Here is a 20,107-nt window from a genome sequence, read left to right on the forward strand (position 1 = left end):
CTAGTGCTTCCGGGGCCTCTAAGTCGAGGTAGCGCATCCTCAGTAATGGAGCCTGCCTCAGACTAATTTCGAGGTTTTTCCGTAGTGGGAACATGCTATTTCAGTTTTGTAAAATTGGGAGTTAAGTCAAATTTAGTTATTTTGAAATAATTTCCTAGTGTAGACACGCCCCCTGGGAGGCAGGGCAACTATTCCCCATTTACAATTGGGGAATTGAGGCAGAGTCCCTGAGATGCATCCAGGGTCACACAGGTAAAGCAGGGACTTGTACCCAGATCTTCCACATGCACTGACCACTGGAGAAGCCTTCCTCCCAACACTTTACTGTTCTTCAGTGTTGTCGTTTATGCATAGTAGAGATCTCTCCCCGCACTTCAAATCACTCCTAAAGCCCTGCATCAAGCCAACCAATGATGGCTCAGTCGAGAGGCAGCGGCAGCTATTTCACTCGGTGATGTTCTTGAAGCAAATGTGATTGAGCGTTTTCCTTCTCCAGAAGCCCCTATTTTCAGTGATCCGGGTTATTTTTAAATCACAGCTGCCTGGAAGGCCAACACAGTGGTAAAGACTTCTTTGCTATTACAACCCCCCCGCCCTTCCCAACACACACTTTCGACATAACAATTTCAAAGACCTATTTTAACTCCATCTACCTGCAATTTTGTTCTTTCTATGGGTCCCTTAGGACTCCTTAACTGAACAAGCTCTGGATATTTTGTAATAACCACTATGTTTTACCATCCATGGGGCCCTAGGAGTAAAGCTTGGACTCAAGAAAAGGAGAATCATTTAACAACTTCACCTTCACTTTGCAGGGTTCTCTCAATGTGTGTTTAGAGCCTCACCCCCCTCCTGACATGCTCTCTTCAGACTACAGACATAAAATGCTGTGCCAGATTGCTTGCCCTAGAACAGAGGAACAGACACTAACAGGGTTTATTTTTTTATATATATAAACCCTTCTGATATTTCGCTTTGGGATTTAACCTTGCAATAAGAAGAAACAAACCCTCATATGATTTCACAATGGGATTTTAACCTTGCAACAGGAAGAAAAATGCTTGCAATTATTACCTCCTCTAAGAAAGAAAAACTGGAAGGCTTTGTGCCATGCCACAGTTCAAAGCAAGCACAGCTGAAAACAACCCATAATGCTTATGTAGCAGGGGAGAAAAATCTACTGAAAGAGTTCCTCTTTCCTCTCCCTCCCCCAGGATGAAATAACTAGAGCAACAAAGCAAGCCAGGAAAGGATTAAAGTGAATGTGGAAGATATATTATATTGCTAATTGCGTAAAACATCTGTAAATATTTATTAATTATATTGCTAATTGTGCAAAACATCAGCGGCAAGTCCACTGTCCGGATGAGAATTGTTTTCTGTAGCTGTTTAAAGGGACAATATAGGAAAACCCCATGAAAATGAACATCCTTACCCATATTACTAAGGACTTTAGATTACTAGAAAACAGCATGAAAGTTAAAAATGAAGTTTATTTTACATTCTTTAGGTTTGTTTTTTCATTCCTCTCTTCACGTGCTGTTAAATTAGGCTGCACAGTTTCAAGGCAATTTCACCTTCTGTGTCTCAGGCACAAAATTACCAAATTTGGGTTGCAAAGCAGAACAGGTTTTTTGTTTGTTTTAATTAAGATCTTCATTGGATTTTTTAAGAAAACATTCAGCGGGAACAATTCTATTCGTCTCTGGAATTATAAAATGTTGGATTTTCAAAAGCCTACATTTAGGACCAAAACTGAGGAACAATACCTTTGTAACTAACTCCAACATAGAGAGACAGTACACAGTAGAAACATGAAGGCCCCAATCCTGCAGCTGACTCCATACAGGCAAACTTTTCAGACCCACTGACTTTGAAGGATGAACGCAGAAGAGTTGGATTCTATTGCTTGTTCTGGCACTGGTGTACTTGGTGATCTTGGGCAAGTTACTTCACCTTTGTGCCTCAGTTTCCACATGGGTAAAACAAGAATAATGATGCAAACCTCCTTTGTAAAGTGCTATATAAGAGCCTGGTACTACGTTTGGAAATAGGGATAATACATATATTTTAAAAGGGTGATTTTTTTTATATGGTTAATTGTTATAGTTACACAGTCAACAGATTGCTCATAACTACCCATAACACCATACTCATGTGTCAACACCATGCTTATCTGAGCTAGGTAAGCAACTGGTTTTTCAGTTTGCTGGAAAGAGAGAAAGAAAGAAAAAGGAGAAAGAGAAAGAAAAAAATAAAGAGAAAGAGAAAAACAAAGGAAGAATGAGAAAAAAAGAGGGAAGAAAGAAACAAAACAAAAAAAGAAAGAAAGACAGAAAATTAATTCAGTTTGGCACAAACCAGATCCAAAAGCTGCAAAAAAATCCCCCCAAAACAAAAAATGGGCAGAAGTAGCTATGAGCACCTTAACCAGTAGGTTATAGAGTCAGTCTCACTTTCCCTGGTCCAGTGCATGCTGCCATTCACAGTATTAATTCATAGCCATTGACATCTCAAGTTTAAATCCCTGATCCAGTGACTATTTATAAAAAGTGGAACAGCTTCAACAGGAGAGACAGAGATCCAAACCTGACCAGCCACTAGCCCTGTGGCTCAAGTGGGAGACTCAAATTCAAATCCCTTCTGCACGTGTGTGTGCGCGTGCACGCGAGCGAGCAAGCGAGAGAACAAACCTTCATGACAGATGCATCTTGTAGCTCCTGAGTTAAAAGTTATGAGACCACCACCAATTCCTCCTTCCTCACACTCCTAGTTTGTGAAGGGCATATAAATGCTAGCTAGGGGGAGAAACAACCAAAACTATTTGGCAAATTCATGTGAAATTCACAAATAGTTGTGAGTTGCCTGAAAAAGCAATTTTCAGCAAATAAACAATTGACCAAAAAAAGTTACTGATCTTTAATACTTTATAACATCTATTACTTATTTAACTCTTTATGCCATTTGTAAAATGAAAGTTAATACGAAGTGTCTCAATATCAATATAATATTAATTAGTCTATTGGCAAATTTCTTAAATTCTAGATTGGTAAGTAGGGTAATCACCCAACATGAGCATTTTAATAGCAAATTTCTAATACATTTGAAATCTCAATACTGTTCCACATTCTCGGAACTAGATCTAACATCTCATGATGATGGGCAAAATGTTGTAGCTCTTCAGAGAGAATTTATCAGAGGGGGAGAAAAATACTGTACACAATGAGCCAGATTCACCAAAGGAGGCAAGGAGATATTATCAATCTTTCCTCTGATAACATGGCTCCATGGTCCAGTGGGGAATTTTTGGGAGAGAATTCAGCTTTGCCCTTTCTCTCCTGGAGTAGTAAGTTTTGCAAGGTAAGGGCAGCTTTACTAAGTTGAGTATGTCTATACTGCAATTAAAAATCTGATGGCTAGCAAGGTACCAGCTGAACTGGGCATGGCTGAAAGGGCTATTTCATAGTGGTGCAGATGTTTGGGCATGGGCTGCAGACCAAGCTCTAGGATCCTCCCATGGTTTAGAGCGCATGCTCCAGAAGGAGCGTCTACACGGCAATTTAACAGCCCCATGACCTGAGCCCCATGATTCCAAGGCAGCTAGCATAGACCAGCTGCAGATTTTAACTGCAGTGTAAATATATCCCCAAGTGGCCACAGCTGCGCATGTGCTAGGTCAGCAAAGGCTGAAGAGGAGCTGGGCTGTGTTAACGCTGAAGGCCATATGGCAGACGTAAGGTTATAGATGCATTCTGTGCCTAGTGGACTTTCTTCTATCAAGGCCCCTTGTCTGGGTGTATGCCAGCAGGAACCAGCCTAAAGCAGATTAGGTGCATTTGATATTTATAAGATTAAAACCAGTTGATTTTTTCCATTGTTTTGTAAATGGACATCCAGGCTGTCCTCCCCACTCCTATCTTCCTTGTTTAAAACATAATTATGAAAAAAAAAACCATACATGTCCTTTGAAAAGGCTCAGCTGAATCTGAAATGCTAATTGTACTCGATCAGTCAGAGTCAGCATAAATCCCGACTTGTGACACAGTCATTTTCTTCTGGCCTTATTTTTACAGCATTTCTGTAGGGCTGCAACCACCTTGGTATTAAACCAAGAGCTCCACAAGTGATCCTTCAGGGTGCCAGGTCTGTGCAGGAAAGGACAAATTCAAACACTTAAATGAAACATCTCAAAACTGCATCAAGGAAGAATTTATTAGTGTCAAAGAAAATATTATATATGGTCATGGTACATTAACGTTCATAGTTAAAGTCCAACTTTACTATGAACTCGTGAGTGAGTGTATCACTGTGCCTTCCGGCGGAGTCTGTTAGGTTGTCAGATTCAGGATAGCTCTCTACGAATAACTGTGTAGGCAAGGACTTCAAAACTGCAGCTTGGGATTTGAAGCCTACCTCTCTGCGTAAGCTGAAGAGCCTGAATTCCAGCTGAGGTTGCCACTTCAAGATGCTGTCCACACAGCTGTTTTTAGAGTGCTAGCAGAAGCCTCACTTGCATGAGTCTATTAAGCTGGGCTGAAAGGCTTGCTGCCATGGGCTGTGTGGACAAACCCTCAGTCAGTATTTCTAATTCAGTATTTGGCTAACGTATCTGCCCTTCAGAATATCTTTTTGTATGCAAGGAAAAATGATTGTCCTTTCCAAAGGGGAACACATCCCAAACCGTCATAAGAATCCATTCCAACTTTTAATTCCAGGTGAAAACAGTTCAACTCTTCTGTTTCCTAGGCTAATGAGAAATCACAATCTATACCTCTCTAGGCTTCACACTGCATGCATCAATGTCCAAGTGAAGTATGGAAATGGACTTCAGTTCCTAGGTCAGCAACCAAGACACAAACATAAATTCACCGTTAAGTGCTTGGATTTCTCTTCAAAAGCCTCTTGCAGTCATCAGGGATTTGCCTATTTTACCTACATGGTTTAAATATCTTACAAGAAATATATACAAGAATATCTAGGCCCAAAGTGGGAAATAAATTCATGTAGTCTAAAATAGCTGTCCTTTTAAACATTATAATAGCAGTAAATCAGAGAACCAGCCCCCACTCTCCAGGCATTCGGTGTTATCAAATGTGCAGTTCTCGCCTTCAGGTGCTGTCTTGACAAGTCCATAGACGGCTGAAGAGCGTGTCCTTGTTGAGCACAAGCTCACATTTCCATTTCCACCAAGCAGCTGATGGGTTTATTTTCTCCAATACTAGAAAAGACGACAAACGTTTATTCAGCTTTGATATCCACAGAAAATCAGTTAGGTGTAATTGTACTCTGGACTGTAGATTTCATTACTCCAAAAAATGCTTAAAGGCAGCTGAACTTCATGACCCTTGGCAGAACAAATATCTATGAAACACACTCTGTTTATGTTTGGTTTTCCACTAGACAAATAGTTTTCATCCAGCACACACATTCTCTGTGGCTTCTGAAGCATTTTATTTGGTTTACTGGGTTTGCTTTTCCAATATGGAGAACAAAATTGGAATTTTGCAGCAAACGAGAAAGGGGCATCATCTACCACAACATGGGATGCTGCTATAGCTGCTAACTAGGCCCATAGTGTTTGAGAAATCTCCTAACAGGTTACTCAAATATGATTCAAAGGCAGCTTATTCTTACTAATTTCAAATTAAAACAGTTTTTTTTGGAGAAAACCATTTCAAACACTGAACAAGCATTAAAATCCTTAATGTAATACTCCTGAGAGGTAACAGACTTTGAGTTTGTCATTTTTATGGGGAAAAAAGTTCAGTAATTTAGTAACTTCCTTACTTGGAAATGGTTAAATCTAATTTCTATCATCTTCTCTCTATATAAACATCTCAACTACAGCTAAAAAGAAAATAACCATCTCCAGAGACTAGATATGTAATATTTATAAATGTGAATTGAAATTAATATCTACATTCTTGAATCTTGAACAGTCACTACACAAACATTGCACTTTTTTAAAGGAGAATTATACTAAAAAACCAGAATCAAACTGCATTTAAGGGACATCTAATAAGAGAAGACTGAGGTACGGAAAATGGAGATATTAAAAATTACACAGGAAGTACAAGATCTTAGGCATTCAAACAGTTTAGAAAAATATTAGGCATGTTTTTAAACCAAAAGTCTCCATAACAAAATTTCTTTGAATTATGTCTCTTTAAAAAAATTGGCATCTATTTAAAACTGAAAAAAACCTCCCACTGCTTCTCAATAACACAACTGATGCCAAATTAATTGCTTCTCTCTATACGACGAGAGCTTCAAACACACACTGTGGTACACAAAAGAACAAATACAATGGTTACTACAATAACCAACCTTAGTAAAAGCTCTTATATTAACAGGTGCAACAAACAGCAGAGACTGCATACTAGTGTTTGCAAGTCCATTTTGGAAGTGTTAAGAAAAATAAATAGACAGATGGATAAACAAGCATAAACAATGAAGCAAAGGGCATTTCATACAAACAAACTGCATGGCTTTATGCCAATATCTGCTGTTTAAACAAGTGCCTAATTTTGAACAATATTTTTAATTGCTATTTATAACAATATTATTTGCAATTCATTAAAACAATATTATGACATATGCAAAACTGAAAATTACATTTTGGCCATTGTGCAAGATGACCAGTTTATTGTAAATTTAACTGAATATTGATTGTTCACTCACCTACTATTTTACATAGGTGAGTCCTATAATTTTTATGAAGCAACTAGGGATGCAAAACCCCATCTAAATTTTAACTGGTTAAACTATATCAGGGATGGCCAACCCATTTAACAAACAGAGTCAAAACAGTGGTGGAAAAAAAATGCAAAGAGCTGCACCAGAATTGTCAAGCCAAAAAAAAAAAAAAAAAAAAGTTTTAGAAAGGAGGCTGCCATCTTGCGCAGCTCTGACCTGGTAAGCACAGGGAAGCTGGGGGGGGAGCCGGCGGGGGCTGTTTGGGAGGAAGGGTGGCGACAGGAGTGGCTTGCGAGCTGGGGGCTGGCCACGGCTGAACTATATGTTTAATTCATCTGCCATGTCGCACTGGGGGTGGCGGGGCTGCTCTGGTCTGTAGGCTAGAACATTCCCCTGCTTGAGGTGCACCACGGGTAGGGGGCTGCTCTGGCTTGACCAGGTGCTGGTTAACTGGTTACTCTGGTAAGGCAATGCTTACCAGATAACTGGTTACCTCTATACATCCCTAGCAGCAACCTCTCCAAAATAAAGGCTGGATAATGAGAAAATTGATTTGAACACTGATTACCAAGCATTAAACATTGCTGGAGGATGTTCTGAAGGGCAGGACTATAATAGGATTAAAAAAAAGAACTAGATGAATTCATGAAGGGCAGGTCCATCAAGGACTATTAGCTAGGCTGGGCGGGGATGAAGTTTCTAGTCTCTGCCTGAAGCTGGAAATAGGCAACATGGGGTGGATTCCGTGAGGATTCCCTGTTCTGTTCATCTCTGGGGCATCTGGCATTGGCCACTGTCAGAAGACAGGGCTAGATGGACCTTTGGTTTGACCAAATATGACTATTCTTATGTTCCTATGTTCTAATGATTCTCTAATTCCAATAGTACCAACACACAGCTTTGTTCTCACATTTATTTCCTTCGGATAATTTTTGCATTCACTTTTTTCTAAAAACCAAACAGTCTCAAAGTTCAGTTTGAACAGCCCTATCTGGCCATATTTCACTGCTCCTTTTTGCCCTCCCATGGTTTAGGACCTGTTTGCATGCTTCCTCTCATAGGTTCCTGGCATGAGTAGCCACACGCCAACATAAGGCCCCGAACCTGGAAGAGGATCCTGATTAGCATTCTCTACCTCCTCTCCTTTCTCTGAAATCATTTCTAAAAGTGCATCCATTTCATGGAGGTTTCCCACTTCCATGACCACACTTTGGGTTTGTTAATGAGATGCCTGCTCATTTTTTTTAGACTGTTTTCTACTCGCATGTCTTTTCAGGCTATGTTTTTCAGAGCACTGAGCATGCACAACTGCCAGTCAATGAAAACTGCGGGTGCTCATCACCTCAGAATATGGACAACTGTGGCAGGAATTTTGTCCTACATTCAGAACTCCCTATTTATTACAAACAGAGATGTGAAAGGATAACAGGTGATGCTTACCGGTGCTTGTTAACCAGTGAGGGTTGGAGCAGCTCCCAGCCTGCTGTGGACACGAGGCTCCTATAGCCCCGCAGGGCTCTCTGTGGACGGGGTGGCTCGGGCGTGTCACAGAGCATCCCCTGCCTGCCGCAGAGGCCACTCCAGCACAGCTGCTACGGGGGCTGGGAGCAGGATCCCCACAGGGTAGGAGGATGGATCAATGAAATCCTGCTTAGTTAACCAGTTAAACATTAGGTCAGCATAAAGTTTAACTGGTTAATTGATTAACCAGGATTTTACATTCCTAATTACAAGGCACTAAAACGAGTATACTCCAGTGTCTACTCAGCACCTAAGTTTGCTTACATTCAAAGACTAACGTCATTTACTAATGTCAGTGTCAATATAGACACTGAATCTATGGGAAATATGGAGCTTAGAATTAGAGAGGGGGTTGTAGCACTGCCTATTGCCTGACACTTCCCGTTATAAAACTTTGTTTTCAGTTCAGTTTCATACATTCCTAGGCCAGAAGGGACTATTGTGTTCTGCTTGTAATTTTGAAAAACTATTTGGGATGAAAAATTTAGCTAAAACACTTCAGCCGTGTCCAAGTATTCAGATGTGAGACATTTCATTGTTATACATGTTAAAAATTCTGACCACTTTTTCTTTGAAGATCTCTAATGTGCCCTATTGCAAAGGAAAAGAGACCTGAAACTTGGCAGAGGTGGTCTTTGGGTCAGGAATGTGCCTTTTGCCATTCCTGTGAAAGTTTGCTCAAATTTGGGCAAGTTATTTACATTACATCCACAGAATCAATTCCACTATATACTGGAAATGTAGACACAGAAACAAAGCAGCCATCTGTACACGTCCCATCCTATTAGAAACCTTTGTCTTCCTCAATCAGGGACTTTTACAAGTATAGCCCTACAATCAATGTAAAAACTATGTATGCTAAGCCATGCCCTAAAGGCCTACTCAGCACAATTTAAAACAGCTTTTAAATGCTATATCAAACACGTCTGCAATTTAAAAACCGTGGGTAAATGAAAAAGATGATTATGAATGAACAAGTCTAATTATGGATACCTAAGATCAAATCTATGAACTCTGATTTATTAGAGTTGCTTGGGAAATGCATTAGCAGCCAACTGGGAAATTCTGACAGCCATCTAAGACAAATGAACTTATATTGCAAATATGTCTAGGAAAGGGCTAGCATCATTCTTTAATTAAAAAAAAAAAAAAAGACCTGCTTACGCCTATGTGGTCTGTTCAAAAACAAAAATCAGTGTTTAGTCACAGCAAAACACAAAAACAAAATTAAAAAAAAAACTTGTGAGATTTTTTATTTTAAATTTAAGGTGGTAACTTCTTAATACTTGTACTCTTAGGACTCCACACTCAATTCTCAGTAGGAACCAATCGCTGCTTGACACCTAATAACATAGTAACCTTGTGTGACCAACTATAAATATGAATGATTTCTCTTTCTCTGAATTTTCATTCTATTCACATGTAAAAACAGTTAAGTAAATTAGAACCAGAGAGCTGGAAGAGACCTCAGGAGGTCATCAAGTCCAGCACCCTGCACAAGGCAGAACGAATCCCAACTAAATCAACCCAGTCAGGGCTTTGTCAAGCCGAGACTTAAAAACCTCTAGGGATGGAGATTCTACCACCTCCCCAGGTAACCCATTCCAGTGCTTCACCACTCTCCTAGTGAAACAGTTTTTCCTAATATCCAACCTAGAGCTCTCCCACAATTAAGCTTATATTGTTGAATCTGTATGGCTGGAATAATCAATAGGCAGACCATGGAATAAAATCCTGACACTTCTGAATGGACCCCAAAATCTTTTTATTTACTTAGTATCATTTTTTCCTTTGGAGTCTGGATCTTAACTATACCTTAGCAAAGAAATTTGGACCTTGACAAAAAATAACGGATTCCTCCTCCTATTGGGTAACATACTACTTGAAAATTAACGACACAAGTATGCATCAAAAAGAGGATTAAGTGAAAGATCTATTGGCCATAGGACAGCCATAGAAACAGTCCTCCTCACATGAAAATTAGTTTTATATTTGATTTTGATCAGTCTTTTGGAAAATAAATTATTCTAAAAAAATATTTGGAAGCCTCACTGATTTTTCTGAGAAAAAAGTTTCTTGATTCTTCTCTGAATTGCAAGTCTCCTCATGAGACTAATCCTTACAGCCAAAAGACAGTGTGCTGTCTGAAACAAATGCCTGATAAATGTGAGCTAGAGAAGTCAGAAAAATATTATGACCTCAAAGATGAACTCAAATGCTTTTGTGAATATCATTTTATTGCAGAATGGTATTAACTATCTTATCACACTCACAATGGACTACAGAAGCAATAGCATGTGCACGTGATGTGGCTAAAGTTTCATTCTTCACAGAAGGAAGTGTGCAGTCTGATATTAAAAATGAGAGTGGAGAGGGAGAATATTTCCCCATGGAGACAGCAGAGTTTTATAAAGATAATTAGAATACACTGTTTACAAACCAGCCACCATCAACAAGCGTCAATAGTTGTGGGGAGACTGAAGCAAGAGCAGGAAAAGGAGAGCTTTATTCCTAATTGCTAAAATTTCTCTTTTTAAAGTATCATGCTCAGGTGGCAGGTCCTCATCTTGCAGGATTCAGGGACAGCACAGTGCTCTGTCCAACAAGTAGACTTTACCCCTAAGGGCCCATGCCAAACCAGAGTACGTGCAAGGCTCAACAGTACCCTCCAAATTAAGAGTTTAGCTATCTAGTTCTGCCTGCCAAAGGAAGATGTTTTTATGAGGGCTGTCCCCAAGCGAACACAGCTCTCTACTGCTTCCAGAATCTGCCAGGGGAATGCACAGCTAGTACAAGGGGTCAAGGGTCAGAAGAGAAATATAATCACACAGTTTATTTTACAGTGGAAAAACTGATAGCAGATTGTATAAACAACGCAAAGGACTATCTTTCTAACTAGTTCAAAGTTTTGTGGACTGTGAATTTTAAACGTTGTTTAAGATTCCAAATCTTTACTACATAGGCAGAAAATGACAAATAAATACACTTCAAAGCTAACGTGATGGGAAATCCTTAACTTGTTCAAATGTGCAATAGGGGTGTTAAATTTCAATTAGTCAGCTAATCAAGTAGTCAATGGAATTTGAAACCGGCTGCCCCCAGCACTGGCTCCTGCTCCCCCTTCTTGCTACCACTCTTTGATGAAGACAGCGGGGGGCGAGGGGGGAGGAGGAGAGAAGCGACTACTCAAGTTCTTACTCAATTACCCAATAAGCATTTGCTTATTGGGTAGTTGACTAGTTGCTTAAATCCCTTATGTGCAATAGCAGGCCCTTAAGAGCTCCTTCTCTTCTGGGTGAGCCACCGATGGTGCCAAATTACAGATACTGCTTTGCCTTAAGGATCTTCAGTGTCACTGATCATCTGACAGCTGTTCTGAGCTCACTCGCCTTTTAACAACTTCAAAACTCCATAACAAACCACAGGCTGGCAAAATAATCATCTCTTTGTTCCCACAGTCAAGCACTCGCAATACACCTCTGCGCTACGAGGCCACAGATAGCCCATCAATCCATAGTATCTGACCTGTGCAAACTTGTGTATTTGTTCTACCACAGCCGCAAAGAGAGCATGGACACTTTCATCAATTAGACTCTGCATGTAATGTACAGCTTCTTCATCAGAGAGGTCCAAACGGAACTTGTCCTGCACCTGGTAGGAAGAGATGAAAAAGATCAGACCTTTTATACAGAAGAAGAAGAAAAATCCCTTTGTCCCTGTAACACTACAATTATATTTTTACTACATTGATATAAAAACAAGGAAAAATCCATCTTCCAAGTAACACATACAGCTGCCACTGGACTCATCATAATTATGGTTGCCATCTCTGACTGGGTGAATTCCCAGAGGTTTTATCACATGACATTATCTTTAATTAAAGATTTATCTTTAATTCCTGGAGACTCCAGGATAACCCTGGAGGATTGGGGACTCTAAACATAACTGAGCTGTAGACAAGTATATATGGTCAGAATAATTCAATCCTATTATTCTGTAAGCATTTCTTGTGGGAAGAGTGAAGAAGGGGAAACATCTGAAAGACCAAGAAACTCCTATTACTGAATCAGTCTAATTCAATAAGAACATGAGAACGGCCGTACCGGGTCAGACCAAAGGTCCATCTAACCCAGTAGCCTTTCTGCCGACAGCGGCCAGCACCACATGCCCTAGAGGGGGTGGACTGAAGACAATGATCAAGCAATTTATCTCCTGCCATCCTTCTCCAGCCTCTGACAAACAGAGGCCAGGGACACCATTTCTATCCTCTGGCTAATAACCTTTTATGGACCTAACCTCCATGAAATTATCTAGCTTCTCTTTAAACTCTATTATAGTTCTAGCCTTCACAGCCTCCTCTGGCAAGGAGTTGCACAGGTTGACTACGTGCTGTGTGAAGAAGAACTTTCTTTTATTAGTTTTAAACCTGCTACCCATTCATTGCATTTGGTGTCCTCTAGTTCTTCTATTATGGGAACTAATAAATAACTTTTCTTTATTCACCCTCCCCATACTACTCATGATTTTATAGACCTCTATCATATCCCCCCCTTAGTCTCCTCTTTGCTAAACTGAAAAGTCCCAGTTGCTTTAACCTCTCTTCATATGGGACCTGTTCCAAACCCCTAATCATTTTAGTTGCCCTTTTCTGAACCCTTTCTAAGGCAAAAATATCTTTTTTGAGGTGAGGAGACCACATCTGTACACAGTATTCAAGATGTGGGCCTACCATAGTAAGATATTCTGTGTCTTATTTTTTATCCCTTTCTTAATAATTCCTAACATCCTATTTGCCTTTTTGACCGCCAAAGCAAAAGTAATTTCTATCACCAACTGAAATCACATACAAAAATATTGGTTTTGGAAACATGATTTGGGTGAAGCGTCCAATCTATTAACACAAAGGCTTTGCCCACCCTTCTAAGACTGAAGTGCACAGCACTGTGGTTATGGCACCAGTGCTGGGGAAATTTCTCCCAGCACTACAGGGAAACCACCTCCACAAGGGGAGTAGCAAAGCTCCCAGCACTGGGAGCCTCTTTACACGAGTGCTTGACAGCGCTGTAACTTGCTGCGCACCAGGTGGTTTTCACATCTGAGTGAGAAAGTTATAGCACAGTAAAGTGGCAGTGTAGACTAGGCCAAAGTTTCAAAACTGGCAGCCTATGAGTTGCTCAGCTAGATCAATGGGTGCCACTATAAGAGTCTAAACAAACAATGGTTCGTTTTGTTCATTAAGAGACATCAAGTTTGATCTCCACATGTGGGTGAGACAAAGCTCTTTTATTCTGAGTAGACAGCTGAAATATTTTGGAGGGTTCTAATCGTTGTTGAAAGCCTGCAAAGTTAATTTTGCCTAATGTTACTTTAGAAAAAAAGTCTTTGAAACTATAAGGCAATTAAGTAAAGAATATAGACTCAGTATAAGGATGAGCACATTGCTCCTATGCAAACCAGTCTCCAGATGGTAGGTGAGAATTTGATTAACTCAAATTACATTCTTCATATGTGAACAGTTGGTTGGAGACACTACTACTCTTACATCTTTTGTTGTTTTGACAGCAGCATATTTTAAAAACGGTTACAAATTTGCACAATACTTACAAATTGTACACAAATTAAATGTTGAGAGAATTATAATTAAGGAAAAAAGAGCAAATTGTCTGGCTTTTATTACTAGAGAAATTCTCCAGTCTCAACTTTGTTTTTCTTATTTCTATTCCGACTAAGAAAAAAAAAAATCACACAGACCCAGAGCATGCTCAGTGAAAATCTAGGCTTTCTAAAATGGTGCCCTGACAAAAAAAAACAAACAAACAAGTGTCTAAGTGGAGAATAACTACAGTGAGCATGTGCAAGGTTGGTGTCTATTGATCATGTGCAGTAAGGTCATGTGCAGAGGTTAGTTAACTGAACAGTAAGATCCTTATGCGGAAAAGGGGATTTTTGTGCAAAAAGAAAACATCCATACTGCCTGGTTTTGCGCTAAAATGGATCAGCAGAAAATATGCAAATGAGATAATGACTCATGTAAATGAGTCCCTCGTTAGCATATTTTTTGCCAAGAAAACTTGTAGTGTAGACATAGCCATACTGGTCATAAAGGTTATAAAAGTCAGGGATGTCAATCAAATGTGAATAAATTGAATAATCATGTAACTGTATCAAATTTTAGCAGTTACACGACTATTTGATAGTCCCTGGGACAGGCTGGCAGCTAATGCACTCCTGGCCCTACTCGAAGACCAGCTTCCTGCTGCTACCCGTCTGCGGGGAGCCCTAGCTCGCCTCAGACAGAAGCTGTGCTGGCATCTGATAGAGCATCCTCCTGTCCCACGCCCTCCCCCTCATGCTGCTGCCTCTGATAGTGAGGCAGCAGCCTGGGGGGACAAGTGGCTCTGTGGGAACCAATACGTGCGGGGAGCCAGCCTGAAAGCCAGCTTCCCGTGTGCTCAAGTTCCTGCCTGCACCGCTTACCCTACACACTGCTACAATCTATCTGAGATCCGGATGGCTCCCCATGGGCACTGACTCCTGCCTCCCCCACCTCTTGCTGCCTCTGACACAGTGTCGTTGATAGGATTAACCAATAAGCCTAGGCTACACATTGACATCCCTACAAAACACAAAAGTCACAGAACCTCAGGAATTTCTCTGCAAGCACAGCATTTTTTGTGCTGTAAGTATATCTTTCAGAAAGGCATTCTGTCTTCACTTAAAGACTTCAAGAGATAGTGGAATCTCTATGTCCCTAGGTAAGTTGTTTCAGTGATTAATTACCCTCATTATTTAAACACTGTGCCTTATTTCTCTTCTGAATTTGTCCAGCTTCAGCTCTCAACCACTGAGAGAAAAGAGCTGTCCATTATCAGAAATCTCTTTGCTATGTAGATACTTATAGATTGAATCTCTTAACGTTCTCGTGGTTAAGCTAAATATATTGAGCTTCTTAAGTCTCTCCCTATACATTTGTTTCCAAGACTTTGAATATTTTCTGTATCTTTTTTTTTCTGAATCCTTATCAACATCCTTTTTAAAGATTGGATAAGAACTGGATACAGAGAGAGATTACTTCCCTACTTCTACGTTTTATTTCTTGGCTTATACAGCCCTGAATATGTTTGCCCATTTAGTTACAGCATCGTACTGGGATATCATGTTCAGTTGATTAGCAACCATTATCCTCAAAATACTTTTCAGAGTTACTGCACTGCAAGATACTTCCTTGGAGTTTGTAATTGTGACTTTTATTCTTTGTTACTAGATCTTTGACCCTGCATTTGGCTTTATTAAAACACATGCAGATCGAATGAGCACTCTGTACAAAGTGATACGGTCATCTCTATAAGTCATCTCAGTCCAGCATTATTTACCACTATACGTTTTTCTCTTGTGCAGGCTTGATCAGCAATGATTTTGTATTTTCTTTCAAATGACTGATAATACTGAACAAAGACCCAACAATTCTCTTTAGTAACCCACTAAACTCAACCCTGATAGAAAAGATCCTCCAATTTATAGTTACTTTTTATCGCTGTCAGTTAACTAGTTTTTAATCCATTTAACACAGGCTACATTTATTTTGTATGTTACTACTTTTTTTCATTCAAATACCATGCAAAACTAAGTCAGGGTATGTCTACACTACCCGCTAGTTCGAACTAGCGGGGGTAATGTAGTCATCCGCAGTTGCAAATGAAGCCCAGGATTTGAATTTCCCGGGCTTCATTTGCATGAAGCCGGCCGGCGCCATTTTTAAATGCCGGCTAGTTTGAACCCCGTGCCGCATGGCTACACGCGGCACGGAGTAGCTAGTTCGGATTAGGCTTCTAATCCGAACTAGCTGTACTCCTCGTAGAACGCAGCACGGGGTTCGAACTAGCCGGCATTTAAAAATGGCACCGGCCGGCTTCATGCAAATGAAGCCTGGGAAATTCAAATCCCGGGCTTCATTTGCAACTGCGGATGACTACATTACCCCCGCTAGTTCGAACTAGCGGGGTAGTGTAGACATACCCTCAGTGACTTACAAAAGTCTATTATAACAAACCAGCTACCTTTATCAAACAAAATTCTAATTTTATCAAAAGCAAGGTCAAGTGTGACAAGATTTATTTTACTGAAAATCCTGTTGATTAGGTCTTTACCAACAATCCCATTTCTGCCTTTTCATGAATTTAGTCAGGACTGACTTTGTGTATCCAGTTATATTTACCCTGATCATCATTTCAAATATTGGCACATTTGCTGCTCTTTTCTATCTTCTGGAACACTGAAGAAATTACAAATTTTGTTAAAAATCCATGTCAGAATTTCAGAGCGCTCTCTTCATGACTCCATGTATCTGACAAAGTGGGTTTATGTCCACAAAAGCTTACACTCAAATAAACCTGTTAATCTTTAGGGGGCCACAGGACTCATTGTTTTTGAAGATACAGATCAACACAGCTACCCCTCTGATATGTTATTACTGTAAGATATAACATCAACTAGTCAAGCTACCCCACAATTTCCTGAAGTGCTCTAGCAACTGAATTCTGGGTATAAAACGTGGTTGTAAACACTAGACAGATAAATCTCAGAAATATAATGAAAGAGAAAGAAGTAGGCTAATGAGTAAAAGATGACTGGAAAAGAGTGTTCAAACTGCTCAGAGAAAACAAGAAAAACCAACAACAAAAAACCCCACAGATGAGCAAATGTATGTTTTTAGATTGATACTACATGCCTTTCAATCAATGTCATGCCATTTTTAAAGGCACAGGAAGGCCAAAAGCATCAGAAGAAAAAAATATTTTTACCTTCATCCCCAATCACAGTTATACAATTGATAGCCCATCATGCACACACTGATCACAATCAAGAGCTGAAAACCAAGATCACTCACTCAGTGCTCGGTAACATAACATCCCTATAGCAAATGGTCATTTATACGTTGATCACTTGCCTAAAGCAAACATTCTTCTCTAAATTATAAGCCTCTTGTTTTTGTTATTATATGGTTTCAACATTTACCAAGTCGGTAGGACCCCTACTCAGAAAGATACTTTAAACAAGGAGGTAGTCCACCATGGACTTCAATGAGACTAGAGTCAAGCTTAAAGTTGTCCACATGTTTAAGCATCCTCCTGAATCAGTGCGAGGGCATTATGACCACATCAGTAAAAATGGTTAACGTTTATTTAAGAAACAATGAAACTGCTGTAATGCTAAACTGTGCTCTGTGCAATTTTTGTAATCAAGCTCTTACTCAATCCATCTTTTAATGTGCTTGTAGAAGCATGTCCTCTCTGAGAGCCTTAAAGCTACTGATGTTAAGACGCTGTACCAGCCACATGCTGGTAATGACTTAAATATTTATTGCCTTCCCCGAGAGAAGACTGGCACACATTCCTGTCCAAATATACCAATTCTGCTACAGTTAGAGATTAAAATGAGACTGCTATTAACAATAGAATCAAATGCTACTGAGCACTAGATCCTTGCATGACAGGTTTTCAGTGCTGCAATAAAAAACGACTGCTACAGCCTCGGGGAGAAGGAATATCATGAAATGACAAATTATTTCTTGAGATGCAGGAGTATCAGAAACAAGATTAATGAACACTGACTTATGGCTTTCAAAACTAATGCTTACGTGTTACTTCTAATCTCTCGGTAGCAAAGTAACCCATTGTTTCTCAAAGAGCAGGTAATACTGGGAAGAGCTGCATGTTTTAGATCAAATTATTTTTGGAAATCAGAAATACCTGAATTCGTATGTTTCATATCTGAAAATGTTCCCACTGTAAAGATGTTAAAAGCAAACATGTTATCCTTTGGTAACTTATATACAACCTCTTTTTTGGAGTTTAAATTACACAAACTCTCCTTTGAATGCTTTTAAAGCTAATCCTGGTTGGCTGTCACTTAAACAGAAAGGAACATCCTATGCTCAATATGTACAGGATAAGCCTAGCTGGATTTCTCAGCCTAGATTCCACAGAGGTGTGTTTAAAACTTAAACTCTTCTAATGAATCAAATTAAACATAATTCCTATGAATATTAACTCTTTCTATGTTCTAGAATGAGAAGCTGGGACAAAGATTAAAAGGTTTCATAAAAAATTAATTGGACTGTCTTTTAAGGCTTCATATTATTGTAACATCTAGCAGCCCTAATCTTAGATCAGGACCCCACTGGGGCAGGCACTGTACAAAAATACAGAACAAAAAAGACAGTCACTGCCCTAAATGGCTTAAAGCAAGGGTGGGGAACTTCAGGCCCGGAGCTGGATGTGGCCCTCGGCTTGTGTGGATTTAGCCTCTGAGGCTCAGGGCACCCCATGGCATTGGGGAGCCTGGGTGCTCCAGCCATCCTGCTGCTCCCCCCTAGGGCTGGAGCGCACAAAATCTACTAGGCTGAGCCCCCCAGGCTCTGGTGTATAAGGGGAATGTGGAGAGTGTTTTTCTCCTCCTCAGTCAGGGAGCCACAGTGAGCCCCCCCCCCCCTTCTTACTTGTGTGGGGCCCCCAATCAATTTTTCTGTGGGTCAGCAGCTCCTGACCCAAAAATAGTTCTCCACTCCTGGCTTAAAGTCTTTCACTATTTAATTGGATTCTAACTTCAGCACATTAATAGTAATGTTAATTTTGGTAGCACCAAGAGTGTCGTAGGCATTTTCCAAATACAGGTGAGGCACAATTCTCATCCCCATAACAGACATCTGGGGAAAGGAAAGAACAACAAATAAGCAGTTATGTTAACAAATATATGGGATTAGGACAAGAAAGCTACACTCCAGTTCCCTAAAAAATGGCAATGGTAGTATGTTTCTTATAGTCTTCATAAGCAACTTGACTGTGGAGGAGGCAGGTCACGCAGATGAAGTAAGGAAAGCCCTTCTGTGAACAAGGGTCAGCACAGGCAAATAGAAGAAACTACTCACCATTTAAAATTCAACACAAAGGAAATGAATAGAGGGGGAAAAAAATCTCTCAACTGTATTCTGCTCATTGCAGGCTCACCTCAAAGGTGAGTTCAGCTGGCTACCGAAGAAAGGAAAATTGCAATATAATCCTAAAGCCACTTTGCTATGTGATCTCAACAGATCCCAGACAAAACTGGGTTCTAGTGCTCAGTTACAGGTTGGGAGTCATCCAAGAAACAGAAATGGTACGGGAGATGGAGTTGAAGAGTTAGTAGATGATACTCCCCTAAATTATTCTCTGTGCCAGTGACTCAGCACAGGGCTAGGAAGCATTGCATCGCTGGACAGAGATATATTTTTAAACTAATATACAGGAGACCCTTGATGCCTGTGTTTCTGCATATTTGCGGGTCTCCTGAACTGGCTTGCAACTTGCCTTCCTACAAAACTGCTTGGAATTGGATGCGATCTTCCGATCTTCAAGGCTAAGAATGGAAATACAAAATTGGAGCCCCACTAAGGAGAACACCTTTCTGCCCACAAGAACAAGGCCTCTTGCCCTCTCTGTTGGATGGAGTGGAATGGTGGTGTTCTTGCTTGGAATGGTCAGAAGTGGCCTGGTTGTATGCATACATGGCTGGCGTCTGCTATACAGTGATTGATAGGGCCACCCTTGATGCTATGAAAGTGTGAGAGATGTCAATCAGCTGGTGTTGACTGTCTTGACTAAGGGAATTTCCAGGGCCTTGGCTTTTAACCACAATAATTCCTGGATCTGGCAAAAGTCATATACTGGCATGTCGGGAGAAGATGAGAGATGATGCTCCAGATCCATCGCAACCACCAGAGTTGGCTAATTGGTGCATCATCCAGAGCTATGTCAGAGTGCTTACCTGAAGAGGACTGTGGTGGTGAAATGGGGGAGACCTCCTAAACTGAGCAGAATTGTTTTGATGGTCAATACTGGGGCTGTGAGCTCTG

The 20,107-nt window shown here is 40.3% G+C and overlaps 1 protein-coding gene across 4 annotated transcripts in view; it reads right to left on the bottom strand.

Moving 5' to 3' along the window:
* Nucleotides 1–4,194: 4,194 nt before the first annotated feature.
* The window catches only part of PIK3C3 (phosphatidylinositol 3-kinase catalytic subunit type 3), a 132,320-nt gene continuing 116,407 nt past the window's right edge, over nt 4,195–20,107 (bottom strand). For all 4 annotated transcript variants that reach the window (XM_075932756.2, XM_075932755.2, XM_075932754.2 and 1 more), the window contains 2 exons: nt 11,743–11,868; nt 4,195–5,218 (listed from right to left, as the gene is read on the bottom strand). In XM_075932756.2, the coding sequence (XP_075788871.2) occupies nt 5,204–5,218; nt 11,743–11,868 (141 nt within the window). In that variant the 3' untranslated portion in view covers nt 4,195–5,203. The remainder of the gene's footprint in view (nt 5,219–11,742; nt 11,869–20,107) is intronic.

This window comes from Pelodiscus sinensis, chromosome 6, assembly GCF_052426305.1.
Source record: "Pelodiscus sinensis isolate ZL-2025 chromosome 6, ASM5242630v1, whole genome shotgun sequence".
Lineage (NCBI taxonomy): Eukaryota > Metazoa > Chordata > Testudines > Trionychidae > Pelodiscus > Pelodiscus sinensis.